The sequence below is a fragment of the Gambusia affinis genome, linkage group LG18 (genome assembly GCF_019740435.1).
Source record: "Gambusia affinis linkage group LG18, SWU_Gaff_1.0, whole genome shotgun sequence".
Classification (NCBI taxonomy): domain Eukaryota; kingdom Metazoa; phylum Chordata; class Actinopteri; order Cyprinodontiformes; family Poeciliidae; genus Gambusia; species Gambusia affinis.
This window is the reverse complement of record NC_057885.1, coordinates 7,747,648-7,767,512: the sequence shown is the minus strand read 5'-3', so window position 1 is coordinate 7,767,512 and position 19,865 is coordinate 7,747,648. Positions and strand designations below refer to the sequence as shown.

The 19,865-nt window shown below is 38.9% G+C and overlaps 1 protein-coding gene across 2 annotated transcripts in view; it reads left to right on the top strand.

Annotated features, from left to right (window-relative positions):
* Window positions 1-19,865, top strand: part of si:dkey-172j4.3 (diacylglycerol kinase eta) — an 89,272-nt gene that overhangs the window by 6,165 nt on the left and 63,242 nt on the right. The window contains exons 2-4 of one of the 2 annotated variants that reach the window (XM_044096987.1): window positions 11,060-11,234; window positions 12,414-12,568; window positions 16,950-17,054. In XM_044096987.1, the coding sequence (XP_043952922.1) occupies window positions 12,476-12,568; window positions 16,950-17,054 (198 nt within the window). In that variant the 5' untranslated portion in view covers window positions 11,060-11,234; window positions 12,414-12,475. Of the gene's footprint in view, window positions 1-11,023; window positions 11,235-12,293; window positions 12,569-16,949; window positions 17,055-19,865 lie in introns of those variants that run through there. The other variant, XM_044096988.1, reaches the window with a different exon arrangement.

Below are 19,865 nucleotides of genomic sequence, written 5' to 3'. Positions count from 1 at the left end.
ATTTAAAATGTCTTCCAGTTCCAGTGTTATATGTTTGTTAAAATTCAAAGTTTATTGATCTTTAAGAAGATGTGCATTACCATTACCATTACCATTACATTACTAAATGGTCTCAGAACACACAATATTATTGTTTATCGCAATAATGTCTGGGACAATTTATTGTCTAGAAAAACTAGTTATCCTGACAGGCTTTTATCCCAGTGTGTTTTTACAGTAAACATATCTCCTAAAGGCTTTAATGCTTTTAGTTCCTTTTTGGCAAATTTGTTTTAGAACAGGCTCTTCACTGTTAAAGTCCCTCCTTGGTGGTAAATGTTGTGAAAGAGCAGATTTATAACTGTGGATCTTTACCTGCTAGAGTTGACCTAGATAAATGACTTCCGTCTTCCTTTTTAATCAGAAGTCTCTCAACATCCTTTTACCTACATCCTATTTATTTGCCTTTATGCTAGTTGGCAGCTGCATCCAGATCCACATCAAAGGATTCAACCATGTTTCTTTGTTTCTTGACTGCTGCTGAGGTCAGGTCAGTTTCTGTCACACTCTTTGCACACTCCAGTCTTCACCTCCTCTCACACAAGCTGATTTTTGCCGCAACTCTCCCTGCAGACTGACGCAGATTTAATCTCGCCTGGAAATTGAGAAGAAAGTCCAGGGAAAAAACCTCATAACTGTAGAATGTCCCAAGAGTTAGAGACTAATTAACCTGAAATTACCTGTGTTGGTCCTCTTTAGCTACAGCAGGCTGTCCCTGAACAACATAAACAAATTACTTTCATCTCGGTGAGACAATTTTGGATTTGTTTTAGAGCTTGACAAATGGTGAAACATCTGAATTAGAACAAATGTTAAATATGGGCAAGAAAACTAACCGTGAAATGATTCTGTAGCTCCTAACAAGCTTGACTGTCCTTGCTATGCTAATGTACTCCATGCTAGGCTAATACACTTTAAGCTAGGTTAATGTACGCCATGCTAGGCTAATATTCTATAAGCTAGGTTAATGTACTCCATGTTAGGCTAATTTGTTTGGGCTAATGTGCTTTAAGCTAGGTTAATTTGCTTTAAAATAAGTTAATGTACTCCATGCTAGGCTAATGTGTTTTAATCTAAGTTAATGTACTCAGTGCTAGACTAATGTGCTTTTTGCTAGGCTAACAAAAAATAGGCAAAATTCAAAATCTTCAAAATATAATATACATACATAGATAACATATTTGATAACATATAAATGGCATTTTTTCTTTTACTGACTGTTTTATTTTTCACCAAAAATACGGAACTATTCAGATGAATACATTGATAATTAATTACATGGGCGCAAAATGGTTTGTTGTGTGATTACAGAACAGAAGTGGGAGGAGAATAAATTATGTGTAAGATTAGTTTGGCCTTGAGTTGCTGAAAACTTACACTCGGGATCAACTGCAGTGACATGTTAACATTCAACGTATCTTCTCAAAACAACCAAACAAACTGCATTGATAATGTTCAGGTGTCACAACAGCAGACTAATAACTGAATAAATATTTTCTCTCTTTATTGCCCTCATCCTGACCTGCTTCGTCCTATTCTCTTTCTTGCTCTCGCTGCTGCTGCTCCTCATCTCCCATTTTCATCCCTCCCACCAGTTCCTGCCTCATTAGCTCTTAAAAAAATAAAATAAATCATTACACCCATCTCGCAGATCAAAGGGGAAATGGCTAGCAACACTTAAATAATTTATGCACTCAGAGAGCCTATGTTTTCACTTCGCTGCAGCTCAGATAAGCCTCACCTCGTTTTTTTGTTTTTTTGTTTCTCATTTCTCCATTTTCCTTCTCGGTTCCACCGCGTCTGCTCCCGCTTCTCTTTCTTCACCGTTTCTTTTAAAACCGATCGGAATCACTAGGTGGCAGCATAGTTACACATGCAACAGCAGAGCAAGAGCCCCGCACACACGTAATGACCCGCACTAATTGTATCACGGAGGGGCCGAAAATAGCTAAAGAGGGAGCTCAGCCTGTGACTGGCTTTGTTCCAGATTAATGAAGAGCTGGGCCCATCCGTCTTTTCATTTATCTCCCCTCTTTTCCTAATTACCTGATCAATACGGACTGGGTCGAATCCAGATCAATTGAGATAATGTTCCCTTAACCCATTAAGGGTCCTTTATGACCTTGGAAAGGCGGAGGGCGGGGGCTGCGCCGCATGTTGACCCTCAGAGTCTCACAGTTCAGCAGGAGAGCCGTCTTTAAAATAATTAACTTCTGCTTTAAAAGGGTAAGTGATCTGTTTGAAGTCTCAAGGATTATCAAGCAAGTGTGGACAGGAAAGTTTTTGGTTTTTTGGGTGGAAAAAACAAACAAAAAAAGAGAAAGAAATATTTTTGGTTTGGATTTTGAAATATATGCAGGTACTTTCTGACTAGCAGCATTTGTTGCTGTAACTTTGAAGATCACACATCTCAGTGCTTTGTGGTTTTCTTCATTTTATGATTTTATCTGGGCGTCGTTTGTGATCCGAATGACGGGAAAACTGTTTGAACGTATTTTGCAGTTCGTTTTGGGGGTGAAGAGGAGGTCAGAATCGTTACATAACACAAAACGTTTGAGTGAAACGTGTGTAGTTTGTGGAAGTGTGTGGAAGAACAAATTAGGGGTTTGTATTCATAAATGTGAAAATGGCTGAAAACTTTACAAACCTTTCATTAAAAAAAAAGAGTATTATTTTTTCCTACTTTCTATTGCAAATATTGTACACTTGAAATAAGACAAAACTAGAGTACAAATAACTTTTCATTAAGATATAGGGGTTTGTTTTGAGTCAGTAATTCTTGTATATTGATGGTAAAGTTCTAGTTCCACTGTTACAAGTGAAATAATCTACCAGTGGAACTTTTTGTTAATAAATAGAGGAGAGTTATTGACTTAAAACAAGCTGCTAAATCTTACTGAAAAGTTACCTGCTAGCTAGTTTTGTCTTATTTCAGGTGTTTAGAGATGTTTACATTAGAAACTAGACAATCCTATTTGGTAAGATTTTGTGTTTTTACAGTGCAGATGTTAGAAATAAAAGATTTTTACTAAATTGGTTGTCTTTCCATTCTTTCACTCTTTTCCAACCTTTATTAATTAACTGTAGACATGGACATATTCAAGCGCATTGCTACTTTGTTGTATTTTCCCAATTTTAGAAGATCAGCATAAAATAGTTTTGTTCGTTCTCTTGTCTTATGTTTTGAAGTGTTTGGTTTTAAATTTACAAGGTGACTATGAATTTAAGAATGGATTTTTCAAAAAATGTTAATATTATCACCTTCCTAGAATTAATAATTTTGGTACTAAAGAGGTTGTCATTTTAAAAAACAATTTCCTCCAAAATCACTTTTAGTAAAAAAAAAAAAAAAAAAAACCCAAAAAGACCTTTTAAGAAGGTGACGACATGATAAGGTAATAATACATTCCACTCCACTCCATGTGAACTAAATGTTCATTATATAGAGTACAAAGCCTCATGTTTATCTCTTAAAATGATGTGGATGTAGCTATAATTACTTAAATGTCATGAAGTGATTAACTTTTTTATCTGTTAGCTTACATAGCATTCGAGTTAACTGGAAATGATGGCGTTTCCCGGTAAAGGTGTGTCCACATTATAAAACATGATGAAGACTGCAACCTTTTAAAGCTGCAGTGTGTAAATTTTATAAAAAATATATATATTTTACATGTTTGTTGAAATGGTCACCACGTCGTCACAGTTTAATATGAGCCGGATAACCTGTGAACAGATTGAACTCCTCTGCCTTCTCCCATTGCTAACTAGAACCAACCAATCAGAGCCAGGAGGCGGGGTTTTGTGCTGTCAATCACAGTCGTGTGGCGCTGCTGCTGGTGTTTCTCCGTCTCGTCCCCCACGGCTAGTTAGCATGACCACCAGTAACGGCAGAAAACCAACTTTCCTGTAACGATAAGTTGTTCCTCTGCCGTTAGCACATTTAGCATGTTGATTGTCAGCGCTAAGACCCTCCTCCTGGCTCTGATTGGTTGTTTTTGCTTGAGAGTGGTGGACTTCTTCTGACAGCTCAGGGAAGAAGTGGAGGAGATCAATCTTTTCACAAATTATACGTCTCATAACATGGTGTCATGACATGGCAACATTTTAACAAATCTGTATAAAAAGCATATTTATTAAAGCCACATACTGCAATTTTAAAGGAACTAGTATTTCCTGCGCAGATAATTTAATAAAGCTAGTCCCCGATTATTATATTAACTATATTATGACAGAATAAATAAATACTGTGTATTCTGGTAGCGAAGGATTAACACGGGGTGTGTGTGCGACGATACGTTTGTGTTTGCATGATGATTATGGCAGCGTGGTAATTTGCCCTCGGTTTGATATGAAACACAGAGACACTAATTATCTCTCAGTTCTAAGTTTCTTTCATTGCTCGGCTCCGGTTTCTGCTCACGCTGTGCAACAGTTGGATGAGGAAGAGAGGAAATTTGACAGCCTGTGCAGAACTCCCAGGGAGAGCATGAAGTAGATGCATGTGTGTGTGTGTGGGGGTGAGACAGAGAGAGACAGGCGTCTTTATTGCTTTGTCTTTATTTCCTGAACAATTTTTTACACCATAGAGACATTAGCTTGGATTTATCTAAATCATTTCAAAGCACCTTTTCAAGGGGAGAAACACCAACAGTGAAATATTTATTATAAACTCTGTAATCTTTACCAAAGAGACACACACTGTGATCCGCAAAATTCAACAGTATCCAACAATATCTATCGGGGTTGTTTCTGATAGACAAACTCAAGCTAGGACATCGCAGTGAAGTAGAATTAAAACCATTTGTAATATTCCTCTATTTCGCGAATGAAAAGCTAAAAACTAACAGCGCGCATCACCTTGAACACGTTATCCCCATACTGAAACACGGTGGTGGCAGAACTCTTGTTTCCACAGATGCTAGTCAGAATTGATTTGAAGATAGATTAAATACAGGGAACGGTGTGCTGGAGCACGGACGAATCCAAAATGCAGGAGGACATGGCGTCGGAGGACTGGAGCTTCTGGTCCAGATCAGAGGATGTTCTTGTGTTATAATTAAATTAAAGTCCAGATCTAAATCTAACAGATAATTTGAGGCAATGTTTGAAATTGATGTTCCAGGGTTTGTGCGGCTTTCACCAACTCAAATTTAAGACCTCTTTTTTTTAAGACTATTATGAGTAAAATTTAAGACCTGTATCACGACAGGTGACCAAAACCGTGAAATTTCTGGATTTCACTTGTGGCGGCTCATGGCAGCAGCCTTGGGATTCTCACATGGAATATGGCTAGAGAGGTAGCTGGCTAGCTACAGAGCCATATGCTAGATGCTAAAGAGCCGGATGCTAACAGCTAATGACTTTCTTTGTTTGCTAGGTAGCTTGTGCATATCCTGGGTGCTAATAAGCCATACACTACGTGCCAATGGCTGGGTTTTGTGCTAGCTAGAAAATAAAGCCATTCTTAGTTACCTAGTTGCCTACCCAGAGAGCTGTATGCTAGCTACTTATGACTTCTTTGTTTGCTTGCAAACTAGCATGTATTAGTAGCTTGTTACTGGTAGTCTTAACTGCCTTGAGTCACAGAACGCTGTGAGTGAAGATGTCTAACTTCTGCTTGATAGAAAAGTCCAGCGAGGAAAAATCCTACATAGAATGTATAAGATTAAATAGTTCCGCCATGACAAAATGTAAGACTTGTGATTATTAAGGCTAATTTATTTTTTTCTTTAATAAATTTAAGATAATTTAAGGCCTTCTGATATTTTTGAAACGTCTACGGTGCGCCGAACACCCTGTGTTCTAACAATTTAGTCTCAGTGTGTCTTTAAGACGTGCAGCTGTATGACTGCATAAAAAGATGCCTCTTGATGTGCACAACACACTTTTCCTTTTTCGCTTCACAATTATGCACTGCTTTATCTGTCACGTAAAATCCCAATAGAATACAAATGAGATTCGTGGTTGCAACATGAGAAAATGTGCAAAAGCAGGCGGGGCATGAATATAACAAGTTTTACATTTCAAGGAGAATATAGAGAGGGTTTTTGGCACTTATTTCCCCACATACATCTGTTGATGCGTCAAACTCAATTCTCCTGTTTTACAGAATTTGTTATCAATAAGAAGAAATTCATAGTAACACGTCTTCGTTGCTAATGCTCTTGTTCATTTTCCTCCCTCTCTTATCTCTTTCTTTTTTCTCTCTCTCTCGCTGTTGTCAAGGGCAACCGGAGGAAACGGATGATCACAATAACACCTTCACCTGATTATTATCAAGGGGGAATCATCAGGTGCGAATGCAATCCTTTTAGTGCGCACTTATCTACCTTTCCTGTGCTATATGTAAGGATATAAGTAGAGTAATCTCATTAATTTTGGAGAATTTAGAAAAAAAAGAAAAAAAGAATCACCATTGCTCATAAAAGGGACACACACACAGAGCTTAAATCAAGTGGTTGTTGGCAGGCTCACGGCTAATTCCCCATGAATATTTAATCAACAGTAAACAAATTACTACTGCAGTGAGTGGTGCCAGTATGATTGCCGTGTTGCTGCATGTGTTTGTGGCGGCCTGTGTCCTTGCGTTAGCGCGAGCCTCATTAATATAGACACCTCTCTCCTGGAGCTCGAGCTCTTCATTAGACTGTGCGCCCTAAAAAGCTGTTCAGCAAAGCTGAGTAGCTTAGTTCAGCATAGCTCAAACTTCGCCGACGACTCGAGAAACGAGATGGAGGCTAAGTGCTGCCGAGTGACGGAGGGCGAAAAAGTGGGTGTCTGCAGCAAAGGCAGATGTGTTGCTGCCTGCGAGAGGAATGTCATGCTGGCTGTAGGTCGAAGGTAACTGCAGGGTCTCCTTGAACAGTGTGCATTCCCTCACTGAGAGCACTGCAACTTTTTATTTTTTTTAATTTTGATATATATCTGTTTATTGTCACGTGTGAGGCACATACTGGTGATAAGACCATTAAAATAAATGTTTTTTTAAAAAAGGTTAGGGTTAGTTAGTTAAAGGGGCCAGTATTACGTGTTTTTCAGCCACATAGTGCCATTTAATGGCACAATCAAATAATATTTACCTTCAGTTGTTATAAAAATGCTCTATGTGTGAATATGGCTTAAAAGAAATTTGACTTTGTAATTTAATGCCTTGAAATTGGGTCCCGTCTCTTTAAAAATGGTTCTTTCTGAAACCCCACCTTCAGGAAGTCATCACTACAGTACACCTCTATTACCCCTTTAACAACACTTTTACCAGCGTTTCACTTAGAAGTGGCTTGTATAATGAGCTGACCAGATGCATGGTTCCACCAGGGGTTTGCTAATTGCTGCTGGCTAGTCTGAAGGAGTTGGGTGGGGCAGTTTCCAAGTTTCCAAGCTTTCCTAAAGCTTGGAAACTTGGAAACTGCAGCTCTGAGGAGGAGGTGGTGCTCAGTTCCCCCAAATGTTTCGCACAGCTGAATGGTTGCCACGGGGGATTAAAGGTCTGTGGGTACTCGATGCAGACTCAAAGGTCAGTTTTTACGGTCACATAAATGTGCTCAGTGTCACACACTAAAAACAACAGCCTTCCAAAATCGCCTGTCTCTGGGACTTGATCACTTTGCAGATGTATTGCTTTACTCTGATCCTCCTAAGCAAACCCAAACCACTTGCTTCAAGTATTTCTTTGAGAAATATTCTGAAAACTATGACTTTCTTTCTTTCCACGTGACCATTGTGCATTTCTTTGTTTTGTGCTCATAACCTTCTCATTTTTGAGACGTGAAATTTAAAAGTGTATGTATTCTTTACTAAATAATATAATTGGCCTTTTCTGCCTGAAATGTACTATAAAGTCAAGGTTGTTTTTTTTTATTAGATTCATCCAATAAGGACAACAATAACACGACCCTCTGAGAACTTCAAAGCGGAAAAAAAAAAAAAAAAAGTTGTATAAATCAAAACTAAATTTGTTTGGACCTGTTAATGCATTCCCAAATGTCAAGCAGAAATACGACAGTTAGTAAAACACTCTCACCACCAAAAATATTACACATGCCTCTGCTGAACTCCACGCCATCAGAGTATAAATCAGTCATGACAATCTGAAAGTGCTTTAAAGGAAATGGAGCTCTGAACATACACCATTTATTTTGCACCCGGAGCTCATTTATTAGGACTGAAAGCAACAAGAAGCTGTTAAATCGGCCCAAGGGAAGACTGTTTTTTTCCATCAATAAGCCACACGGCTAAGTCAGTTAATTCAAGTGTCAATGAGTTCATTGATTTATTTAATTGTGGCTATAAATCTTTTATGCAATAATCCACTGTTGCGATCTACGACAGTGGTGGTTCTTGAATGAATGATGCCCTTGGCAGTTTCCTCCTTCAGATGACCCCTTACTTACCTCTCATTAAACCACGCAGACCAGCTAACCTGATAAAACCCGTTCTGCAAAAGTAGTTAAAAACCACAAAAATTGTATTAAAAATCTCTCTTGGAGGTAAAATAATTCAATTTGGATGTAAGATCTTGAACTTGATGGGATCAAATTTTGTCCAGATTCTATTAAACACCGATGTGGTTCTTTAACTTAGTCAAATTTAATCTGTGATTTTAATAAGAGTCTCACTACTTGTCCGTTCATCTGTCCATCCATGGTCTTCCATTTATTCAGTATTGGGTTGTGGGGGTAACAGGTCCAAGAGGAAAATCCAGAAATACCCAGAAGGATATACAGAATAATCCTTATTATGGTGTGTGGTTATTCCCCAGGGTATCCACCCAAATGGACAGGTGCAGAAAACCCAGGGACCTAATAGGCGCCCTGATGGCTACTGGGTCCCAAACATCCACAGCAGACTCCTTTTAACACAGAGGAGTAGCTGCTCTGCCATTTCCCCTTGGATGACAAAACTCTCCACCCTATCCAGCCACCCCACAGAGGAAGTTAATTTGTTCCTCTTTTAACCAGGGCTCTTGCTCTTTCGGTCATGATCCATATCTTATAGCTTAGGGTTGAAATGTTTACCAACCAGTAAATCAAGGGATTCCCTTCCTGATATGTCAGGTATTTCTTCTCACCAGTGGAGAAAAGCAATACTCGAGACTAAGCCCTCTGTCCATCTCCAGCTCCATCTTACCATCCTTCAGGTTAACACACCAAGTTACTTAGGGTGCATTCACATCAGCACTGTTTAGTTCACTTTAATCAAAGTCTAATTCATTTGCCCAGAAAGTCTGGTTTGTTTGGGGAATTGAGAATGAGCGATTGAATTCTGATGTGGACCAAAAAAGTGAACACTGGTCTGCCTACAAGGATCTTAGTTTGGTTGAAGTGAACCCTACTGCAGTTTGAATGCATGTGTGAAGTGACCACTCCCAAAAGCAGCTCTGGGCATTCTGGGTATGTACGACCAAAACAAACTCATCTCACGTGGTAGAGGGAGTCATGGTCTTTTCCCAAAGATAAATCCTACCACTTCTAATATCTAACGCCAGCCTAATTTTGTTTACATTTTGGCAAGGAAGAAGTTGTGCTCACATCATCTTCAATGGTTCTCGTGTTTTTTCCTCGATGCAGCGCCACCACAGGTAAGGGGTCAAACAGGTATTTCACAGGGTTTGGATCGTTTTACACAGTTCTGTGTGAAAGGGAACAGCACCTGCTGAAAATGTAGCAAATGTTGCATTTATGATCTCCAATCAAACCGAGTCTACCGGACAGTCAGGTGTGAAAACACCTTGAAAATCTTACACTTGAGGCAAAGACTGGCCCTTTCCAGAAAGTGTCATCCACCTTTTTATGGTTAAAAACTATGACTTCAGATTTAAAGAAGCCATTGCCTAAAGAAACAAATAAAACCATATTATTTGCAAAAAGCAAAGACAATATGCCGAGATTCCCAAACGAGACACGTTCTTTTCCATGATTACGCCTTGAGAACCTGTCCATGAAATCATCGCACAGGATCAGCAACAACAAAGGACAGTCAACCCCCCAAGGCCTCTTGAGCATACGATGGGATAAAAAGCATCCCTGATAGTCCTGCTTATTCCAGATCCACAAATCACTTCTAGACTGAAGAAAGAAAGTCCCATCATTCCATTAGCATTTCAGTTGGGTCAATGACCTTGGGCACGACAAAAGCTGCATCACTCCTGTATGGCTAGGCTAGCTGACACTCCCTCACCCACACCTCACCCTTGGCAAGCATGTTCAAATCTGACAAACCTGTGCTACATAAGAGCTATTTTGTGCCGCAAGAATGTTTGCCTCTGCATCATAATTTGTGAAATACATATATTTTAAAAAAAGGAAAATATACTGTTTAAATTGTATTTAAACAATATACGTTTGATGACTTTTGATGACCTAATTTTTGCATCACGAACCTCACGAGCACAAACATTTGACAACAAAACTTTTTTAAAATAAATACATTTCAAGAACTGGAAGGCAGGCAATATGATCTTCCACCCCAGTCTCCAATCTTATCTTGTGTTTATCCAGCTTTCCTGAAGAAAAAAACACCCCGACAGCATGATGCTGCCTTCACCACATTTCACACTGGGTAAAGAGAAAAGAGGCTGTTAGGGGAATACATATGACAACACACATTGAACACGTAGAAAACCGTGTTATATATATATTTAACAATTATTTACTACATTGTGTTGGTCTATCAATAAGAAACCACATAAAATACACTGAACTTTGTTGTGTCGCGACACAAGAAGGAAAAGCTCATCGGGGGTATGCAGACACAGTACGATATGTTATTCCTGTCTGTGCGGGCTGTTTGGGTCCTCGCGCTCTACCTCTCTCTTGCACGCGCTTGTCGTGCCTGCGTGCGCGCGTTGTTTGCTCTCCGCTTAACCTCAGTACAGCGTCTAGGCGACTCAACACGGCCCCTTTCTCGTCTCTCTGTCTCTCTCTCTTTCTCTTTCTCGTTCTTCCTCTCTCTCTTCTTCTCTCTCCCGCCTCCCTCCCTCCCACCCTGCTTCACCTCCTCCTCTTCCTACCTGACTCAGAGCCGCTCCGACGCTATGCGTATGTCCGCGTCTCTCTCTGCAAGGCGAGCACCACCAGAGAGAGCCGCACGCTCCTGCTGACCGCCGGCCACGAGCCCTATCCCCAACGCCGGCTGACGAGGCACCCAGGCCGGGCAGCAGGGGCAGGAGAGACACCGCTGAGTGCAGTCCGGAGGTAAGCGGCAGCCTCGTTTTTTTTCTTTCTATCTTATTTTTTGTTTTTGTTTTTTATCGGCGCCGAGGGGCTATGTTTGTGCGGAGGGGGTGGCCGCACATAGGTCGCTTATGAATGCTTTCGCTCTTATGACAGCTGAGCCAGCTGAAGCGAATGTACCCAGGAGTTAAATAAGTGTCGGATGTGAGCTTATTCACGGAATGAATGATGAAGCGCCGGTTGTACCTTCGCTGCTGTTTATTATTGTTAATAAATGTGTAAAATACACGCCTGTATAAAAAAAACCCACTGTCCGTTCTCTCGCGTTTTGCCCTTATTGTCATTTGTTCACATATACGTATAGGAAATGTGCTTTAAGGTCTTGAGTGGTCAGGTCCGGTGTCACCGGGGGCGGCGGGTGAGGTGAGATGCAGACAGGTCCTTTTGAAGAACGTGTCCACATCGTAATCAAGGAAACCCACACGCGCTCTTGCACGCACGCACCCACGCAACAAGCCGACATACTTCATTTATAATTTTTGCATTTTTCCGAAAAAAAGGAAATAATAATAATTATAAAAAAACAACAACACACTGTTTAAATTTAAGTGTCCGAGCGCGTGCAATATGCTCCGGAGCACGCGGAGTCCCCAGTTATCTCATCGGCCTCGGTTTCGAGTTGCTGCATCCTGCAATATTGCTTAAGGTGATGTTAATCATCATTAGCCCGTTTACTGTCGTCAGCCGCGGTACTTCCATCACCATCAGCCTGCACAAACTGCTCCGCCACCTTAAAGCCGCTCTGCCTCCACGGCTGTTTTTAAAAATATACCCAGTAATTTTTCACACAAAGTCAGACAGAATAAAGAGGAACCGAGAAAAAGAAGTGAATATGCCTGGTGGAGTGCAAAAGCAGAGGGTTACAGCGTTTAAAGCTATAATACACACAGACAGAACAGTTTTCTGTCTGTGTTCCCAACTTTGAGAACCTTAGAGCACTCACTTGCTTTTAGGAAAAGGGAAAAAAAATACAGAGCTGCTTTCTTCTAATCAATAATTCATCCCTCCATCCTTTTCCAGAGTTGGACCTGGATAGAGAGAGATCTGCTAAAGGAAAACCCTGAAACCTTCTGTCCCTAGCTTTCACCTCTCCAAACTCCCTCTCTCTCCCCCCGTTCCTCTTTCTCCTCTTTTATCTAGAACTTCTCGCAGCCGTCTACGTCTTCCTGTCCTCTCACCTGTTCTACTTCCTGTAATTGGCCATGGCATCCAAGCTGAATCCCAATGTCCTGTACGTGGCAGAGCCTGGAGAGTCCCTTGGATCACCCCAAGCTGATTCTGAAAGGACTCATATTGTGAGTATTTACTCTTGTTTTTAACGCTTTGTGTAAAGCTTGATTGCTGTGGTTTCTAGATCGGTCAAATGTTCTTTTCCACCATTTTTGTGTTTTAAAATAACCAGGTAAAGGCTAGAAACCTATGCTTTGATGCATGATTGTTGTCTTGAAATTCATGTTGCTGTCTCACTACTAGAAGAATTAGACGTATTAAAAAGTGACAATTGGTATCAGAAGGTGTGTAGTTTTGCACCTGCCCCTCCCCTACCTGTTGCTCTGCACTCCCAGTTACTCCCACACTTTTATTTCACTTACACGAAAGACAGATTCTGCAGACATGAGATGGACACAATGGCATAAAACCTAAAGACAAACTAAAACTGCAGCTTGCAATCTGTGAGTAACATAGCAGAGCTAACCCTCTACTCACCGCATTGTTCTTTAAAGAGTAGTTTGACAAAAAGGGATGAAATTTGGTGTAATAAGCGTCTTTGATTGTACATTAATGCAGATTTTTTTATGCAGTGTTTGCCTTAGTTTACAGATTGAAACAACAAAATGTAATGAATACCAACAAAAACCTCATCGTTTGTGTCATTTTAGCAGCAGAAAGATTTGTGGTTGTTCTTTCTATTTTAAGTAAAAGTAATAATAACATGTTGTACATTTTTATTTACATCCTTGCGTAATTACTTTGCGATAGAGAAGCTATGATTTTTACTCAGGATTATTATATTGAGACAACCACGTAAGACCACACCGGCGCTCAGTTTCGGACAAACAATGTTCCCCTACAGGAAACCGAACAAAACGTGAACCTTACCGGAACCTAACCGAGTTACCAACTCTTACAAAGATTGAAAGATACAAGAGTTACATGTGGCGGTTTCACACAATCTCATTCAACATACACAGCTGAATTTATAAGCATCATCAAATGCTCGCAAATATATATTTTTTTACAGCAGGTTCAAAGGTTGAAGTTTTCCAGTGGCGTTATCTGTTGCTCAACTCCAGAGAAATATGACTCACTTTTTTTTTACTTTCCTTTTTTCTTTATACATGTCTAAATATAAGTCGCCGTTGCCTCTCGACACTCAGGATGTGATGAAATCTGTATGTGACCACAATAAAAACATGTAGCTGAAGGTAAAAAGCAACAAGGTCATTTGAGTCAGGTAACAAAAGAATCCGCCCCTGAAGTTAAAATGCTTAGATATTAGTTTACAGGACATAGTGATGTTACATGCATTTTGATGTATGAGGGAACATTGGGGACAAAAAGTACAAAAAGCTTCATATTGGTGAGTTGCACATTGGCCTGTCGCAATAAATTTTGCTGGACGATAAATTGTCCCAGAAGTCATTGCGATAAACGATAATATTGTTGTTTGGAGACCATTTTCAAGTAATTTAACGGTGATTGCATAATAATAGCAACGCACAAAGACATTATGAAAGTCCGTAAATTTTAATTTCTAATGAACATTTAACACTGGAACTGGAAGACATTTTAAATTTCCAAAACAAACAAATAAAACAGCAAAAACAACAAATAAAATGCATTACCAAGTTGTCCTGGCTAGTTCAGAACCAAAGCACCAGACCAAAGACTTTTGTCATCCAGTTTTTGGTAGAAAGACAGAGGGTGGAAGAGAAAAATGACACATCATGTAAATGGAAATCAATTAATCATGTAGTTAGTTGATTTATTGCTTATTGCGACAGGTCTAGTCGCACCTCTAGATTTTTTTAAAACATTAAGTTTCAGATGTTCACTGCATTTGGGGTTAGTATACCTTTTTTTCTCCAAGAACATAACATAGCATAACCTTGCCCCTACTGCCTTTGGCTGTGCACTGCTTAGGCAGCTGGCTGAAAGATATCTTCACCACTTTTCCACTGTTTACAAGAAAGACAAAAAAAAAGGTCATACGCTCGAAAATATTGTCAGTCACGAAAACCACAGACAGTCATGAGGTGAAAACTGAAGGAGAACCATTTGATCTCTTTTATGAGGTCTTAAAACTGCCACTGGTTCACCACACACAGCATGCTAACCAGCTGACCGATACACTTGTAATTCTGCATAAAGGTCAGGTTGGTTAAAATTAAAATGCTATTTTTGTAGTAGTGGAAATAATTTTCTTTTTAAAACAAAACAAAACAAAGCAAACAATTAGATGCTATTGTAATTTTTTGCCTACCTCGAAACTAGTAGTTGTGCTCAAGGTTATCACACCATGAGAAGCTCTCACTAGGCCAGATCCACTGCAAGCAAAGCTAAAGTTATCTCCTCTTCCAGGGAAAGTGTGTGCTGTGCTACAACTAAATGAAAGGACACTGAACTCTACACTGTGGCGTAGAGTTCAGTGTATGAAAAACTGTGGTAGACCACAGTTTCTCATAAATTGGCGCTCGGTGCTAATTATCTGTTTAAATATATGCCACTGGGCAGCTAAAATAGGCTCTGCATTACAGTTCTGTAGGAAGGAGCAGCTGGTTTGTAGCTGCTGAGTTTAGTTTCAGTACTCCCACTACCTCTGATCTGTCTGAATGGAAGCCTTTCTCAGTACATACAGAAGTCGCAAGATAGAGGGTTTTAGGGAGAAAACGACTTTAATGATTAGTTTCTATGCATTAGCCAGGTAAATTTATGCACAACATCTAGTGCAAAACTACTCTGCAGATGTCAAAACAAAAGGGAGATCAATACTTAACACCAAGTTCTACCCTGCAGCGTTTAAAAGGTTTACAGTATACTTAAACAGATGTGTCTTTATATTCTAATATGAGGCTGTAGATGTTTTGAGGAGTTATAATCTTACTGGAAGTAGAAAACTTTTTTTTGTGTGTGTGTGTGTGTGTGTGTGTGTGTGTGTGTGTGTTGGTCCAGTTTACTTTGTGCCAGAAACTAATGGCTAAGTCAGTAGTTCTTATCTGAAAGTAAGGGCTTTTATTAACAGTATAAATGGACGCTTATCAGTTTTTTTAATGTCTCTTCAGTGAGATGAACTGACATTACAGCAGTTCTGAAATCGTACTCCTTGTTAACAGTAATCTGAAGACCATGTCATTGCTTTTAAAACCGTTAAACCATTTAAATGGACCCTTATCAGTGTCCAAAGTAATAGGAATTGACATTAGAGTGGTTTTAAAATGTAAAATGAAAATATAAAATTCTAGCAATTCTCCCATGCCTACATTACATTAATGTGAAGAAATTAACTTGAACAAGAAAAAGTAAAGACGTCACTTTAGCTGTTTATGAACCGTCAAAAAAAGGTTTCCTTTTCTATATCTTGGTTAAAAGTTATTTTACTATATGTCACAAAAATTATTCTTATTTTCATTCTCTTTTCTTTGTACTGTTTGTGCTAAATGTGCTATATTTTCATTCTTTTTAATTTAGTAACTTGATATGCCCCTCTTAGGTAAAATAAAGCTTTATATTTACTATTATTGTTATATTTTATCGGAAGAAACGTAAGCTGTCCGTGTTACACTGTAATATGTTGAATTTTTATTGCTTGTACCTACATAGACTACGGATCAAACTAGCTAGCCTTTATGGCTAACCCTGGGATATTATGTGCTATGTTTTACCCGTTTGAAATAAACAACAGCAAAAGTAACAACATTCAAAAACAACTTAGGATAAAGCGACTATCACACTGTTTTCTGTCTTGTCATATTTACTGTTATATTAAAAAACCATGTTTTGACTAAATAAAATTTTACACATTCAAATGAAGTTCATAGACTAGTCATATTAGCTTCCAGATAAATCCGAAAGTACATTATTCAGTCAGTATTGCCTCCAGTTGCAATCATCTGGTATGTTTCGGTGAGTGAATTTTCTTGAGCGCAGACAAAGCACTTACATAACATTGCATGAGATTAAGTATTGTTATTACTGGGTCATTACTGTGACTTTTGAGCCGTGGTTTACTCAAATCTGTATACATGACGAGTGGAAACTGCAGGCTCCTGCTGTGGGATTTTTTAAAATCAAATTATGCATGCTACAAAGTTAAATACGTACATATCTTTTACAGAAGACTGTATTTTGTCTTAAAATGCACTAGAGAATTCTTTTTGAAGGTTTTGCTCACTTACATAGAGTTCAGGCACCAAGCTGTCTGGTTTAGGTTAAGAAAAACATAACCAGTTTGCCCTCATTGGCAACTTGAGGTCAAATTGCTAGTTACTGTAAATGCTTCTGTGCAACTCTTGCATATTTAAGCTCCTAGGGTGGAGTCACAGCACAGAGTCTTGAGACATTACACACCTCAACACACTTCATATAAACCCTTGTAAGAGCTGGTAGACTAATGATGGTGCACAGACACATTAAGCTTCATGCCAGCTTACATCTATTTTTGCTTTTTATTTCCAGTCTGGAGAAGCTGGGGAAGAGTCGTCAGACAGCGAAGGAGAGCAAGAGGAGACGTCCCACAAGCTGATCCGCAAAGTGTCAACCTCCGGACAGATAAGAGCCAAGGTAGGTGACCATTTTACATCGTTCCCATTGGTCCAAACCTTTGGAGGCTTATAGGTTATGTAATTTAGTTTTTTGAAGATGTTTTGAGAGGATTTCGGAACTCTGGACATATTCAACTCTAAATCCGTGACGTCCACAAAAGGAACTCTAGGAAATCAGAGAGCCATATAATGTTCAGATTCAGACAGCGCTCCTCTAAGTCAAAGAAAATCATCAAAAATTTAAATTAAATTTCTTTTTCGTCATAGCTTTTATGGGGAGCTCTGATTAAGCACTTAGTGATTTAGCAGCGCATAAAAAATTCAAAGCTTTTTGACTCTCAGATGTGTTCACATGGCTTTTTGATGGACTTTTTGTGTGTGTGTGTGTGTGTGTGTGTGTGTGTGTGTGTGTGTGTGGCGTTTCTTAAATGGTCCGAAGAGCCAACTCGTTGCGTCCTTCCAGCTGCCTGTCAGATTTTCACGTCGCCTATTTCATATTTCTGTTTCAAGTTAAAGTTTTGTTGATGATCAAATCAAACTCAAGAAGTTTGATTTGATCATCCTTCTGAACCTTTGTCTGGTTCTCTTGAGGTCAACCGAGTTCCAGATCTGCTTCCTGGCTGCGTCACTTTCCACTCTCAGTGTCACGGTGACGACTTCTCTCTGAATTTCTCGTACAGGATGCGATCTCAGTTTCCTTTCTTATTGGCCTGCTGGGCTCTGGCACCGATTGGATGAAATTAGCTTGTTGCCAGTGCAGGAAAAAACGTGCATACACTCGAAAAATCCAGGGATTCAATATAAATGCATGTAGGTTAAATATATTCACATTTATGGTGACTGTTGTAAAATAATTGCAGTTATGCTGGGTAAATATTTGTTCAAGAAGCCGTCTATGTATTTTATTTAAAAGTACAAATAAAGTTAAGTTCGATGCATGTATAGCTCTGGAAAAAATTAAGAGACCACTGAAAAAATGATCAGTTTCTCTAATTTTACTTTTTATAGGTGTATGTTTGAGTAAAATGAACATTATTCTTTTATTCTATGAACTCCTGACAACTTGTCTCAGAAACCCCAAGCAAATATTTAATATTCATTTGCAGAAAATGAGAAATGGTCAAAATAAAAAAGATGCAGTGCTTTCAGACCTCAGATAATACAAAGAAAACAAGTTCATATTTATCTAGAAACTGTATATGTTCATGTTTCTGTTCACATTCTTAGCATTTAGTATATTTTACTAGATTTAGATTTTTTTTTCCATTTTTAGCTTTTCATTTTTAATATCTCAAAATTGTGACGTTATTATTTATCTTTTTTTTTTTTACGGTTTTATTACCAAAAATGTCATGGCTTCCAGACTCATTAAGTGTTTGTCGTAATGAGTTAGGAAAATAAATTTTTACAAATTAAATACTTATATGTAGACATGAAACACTTTGAATCAGATAATAATAAAAAGAAGATTTTAATTTTTAAATGAATTCAAGGAAAAATATAAATAGCAGAACCTATCCTCAATTTTAAAGAGAAGTGAGCTTCAGTTCTTTATTTTTACTGTGTGGATGAAACTCTGGACAGTGGGAGGAAGCAAAGATAAATGTTTGTGCAGAAATCATTATCCATCACCTGCACTGACACCATCAGCTGTAAAACACGGGCCAATCAATGGGAGACGAGGGATTCCCGCAAAACCCCGTTGCCAGGGGGACGGCATCCCATAATGCTCGATTTGCTTGTGGGAGATAATGGCAGTTGATATGTCTGATATTGATTGCATAATTTAATCGTGGTGGGAGCATCAGAAATCTGCAGTGGATCAGTCATGATAATGGCAGCAACTTACAGTTTCTGCCTCCAAATTACAGAGTAATAAAGTTTGTGCACATTTAAAAATACATTTACATTTACAAAAATATATTTTACATCTTAAAGTCTCATTTTATATTTGAGTTAGCTGTGGGCGTTTGTCCCCTCGTTTATCATTTATTGTGATATTTTAATTTATCGCTCTCACAATAAAGGCCAATAAATGATGCTTACTATTTTCTCCAGTTTAAATAAAAGCATCAATAAGTACCAATAAATTTGAAAATACGTTCACCGTCTGCAGCTGCAAATCACATTTTTTACCTAACTAGTGTCCTAAAGAAGTTTATTACAAACAGGAATGCTGTTCAAGAGCGGTATTTGTGTGTGCTCATTTTAAACAGTAAATGAATGAAATAAATGTATTTTTAGGCTTTTATACACATTCTTAACACAAGTGACAATAATTGTGGCACAGCTGAACAAAATCTTGTCTTACTCCAGGGAAAGATTATGTAACTGTTCAACTGGTAGTAATGACAGGTAGAGATGTTATACTTCCCTGACTCAGAGTGTGTCCTTAGTCATGTGACTTAGATTAAGCTTGTCAACAACTCTGGGATTATGCTCAAGTGACAATAGCCTGAGCCGATTAGCACTTTTGTATCCTTTTGTTAGAGTATCCTTGACACTATGTGTGCCCTGTTGTTTGAGAAATAAACATACAGGTTATTTTTTTCATCACTGTTTACCAGTAAGCAGAATCCACGCGTCTTTCTTAGGTCTAATTATGCTTTGCTAATTTTGTCCCTTGCTTGTTACCGTCCTCGTTAGCGCGCTCGTTGACGAGCTGCTACTCCTTATTAGCTGTGACATGGCATTACTTGCGCCGTTATTAATTTTGCTGCCCCCCCACTCGCGAGTTCCTGAATAATCGTGTCATTCTGCCGCTGTAATTAAATATGTTTTACTTTCCAGATTAGCTTTGTTGACTCGCCTGCGTCAGCGGAGCGTCTTC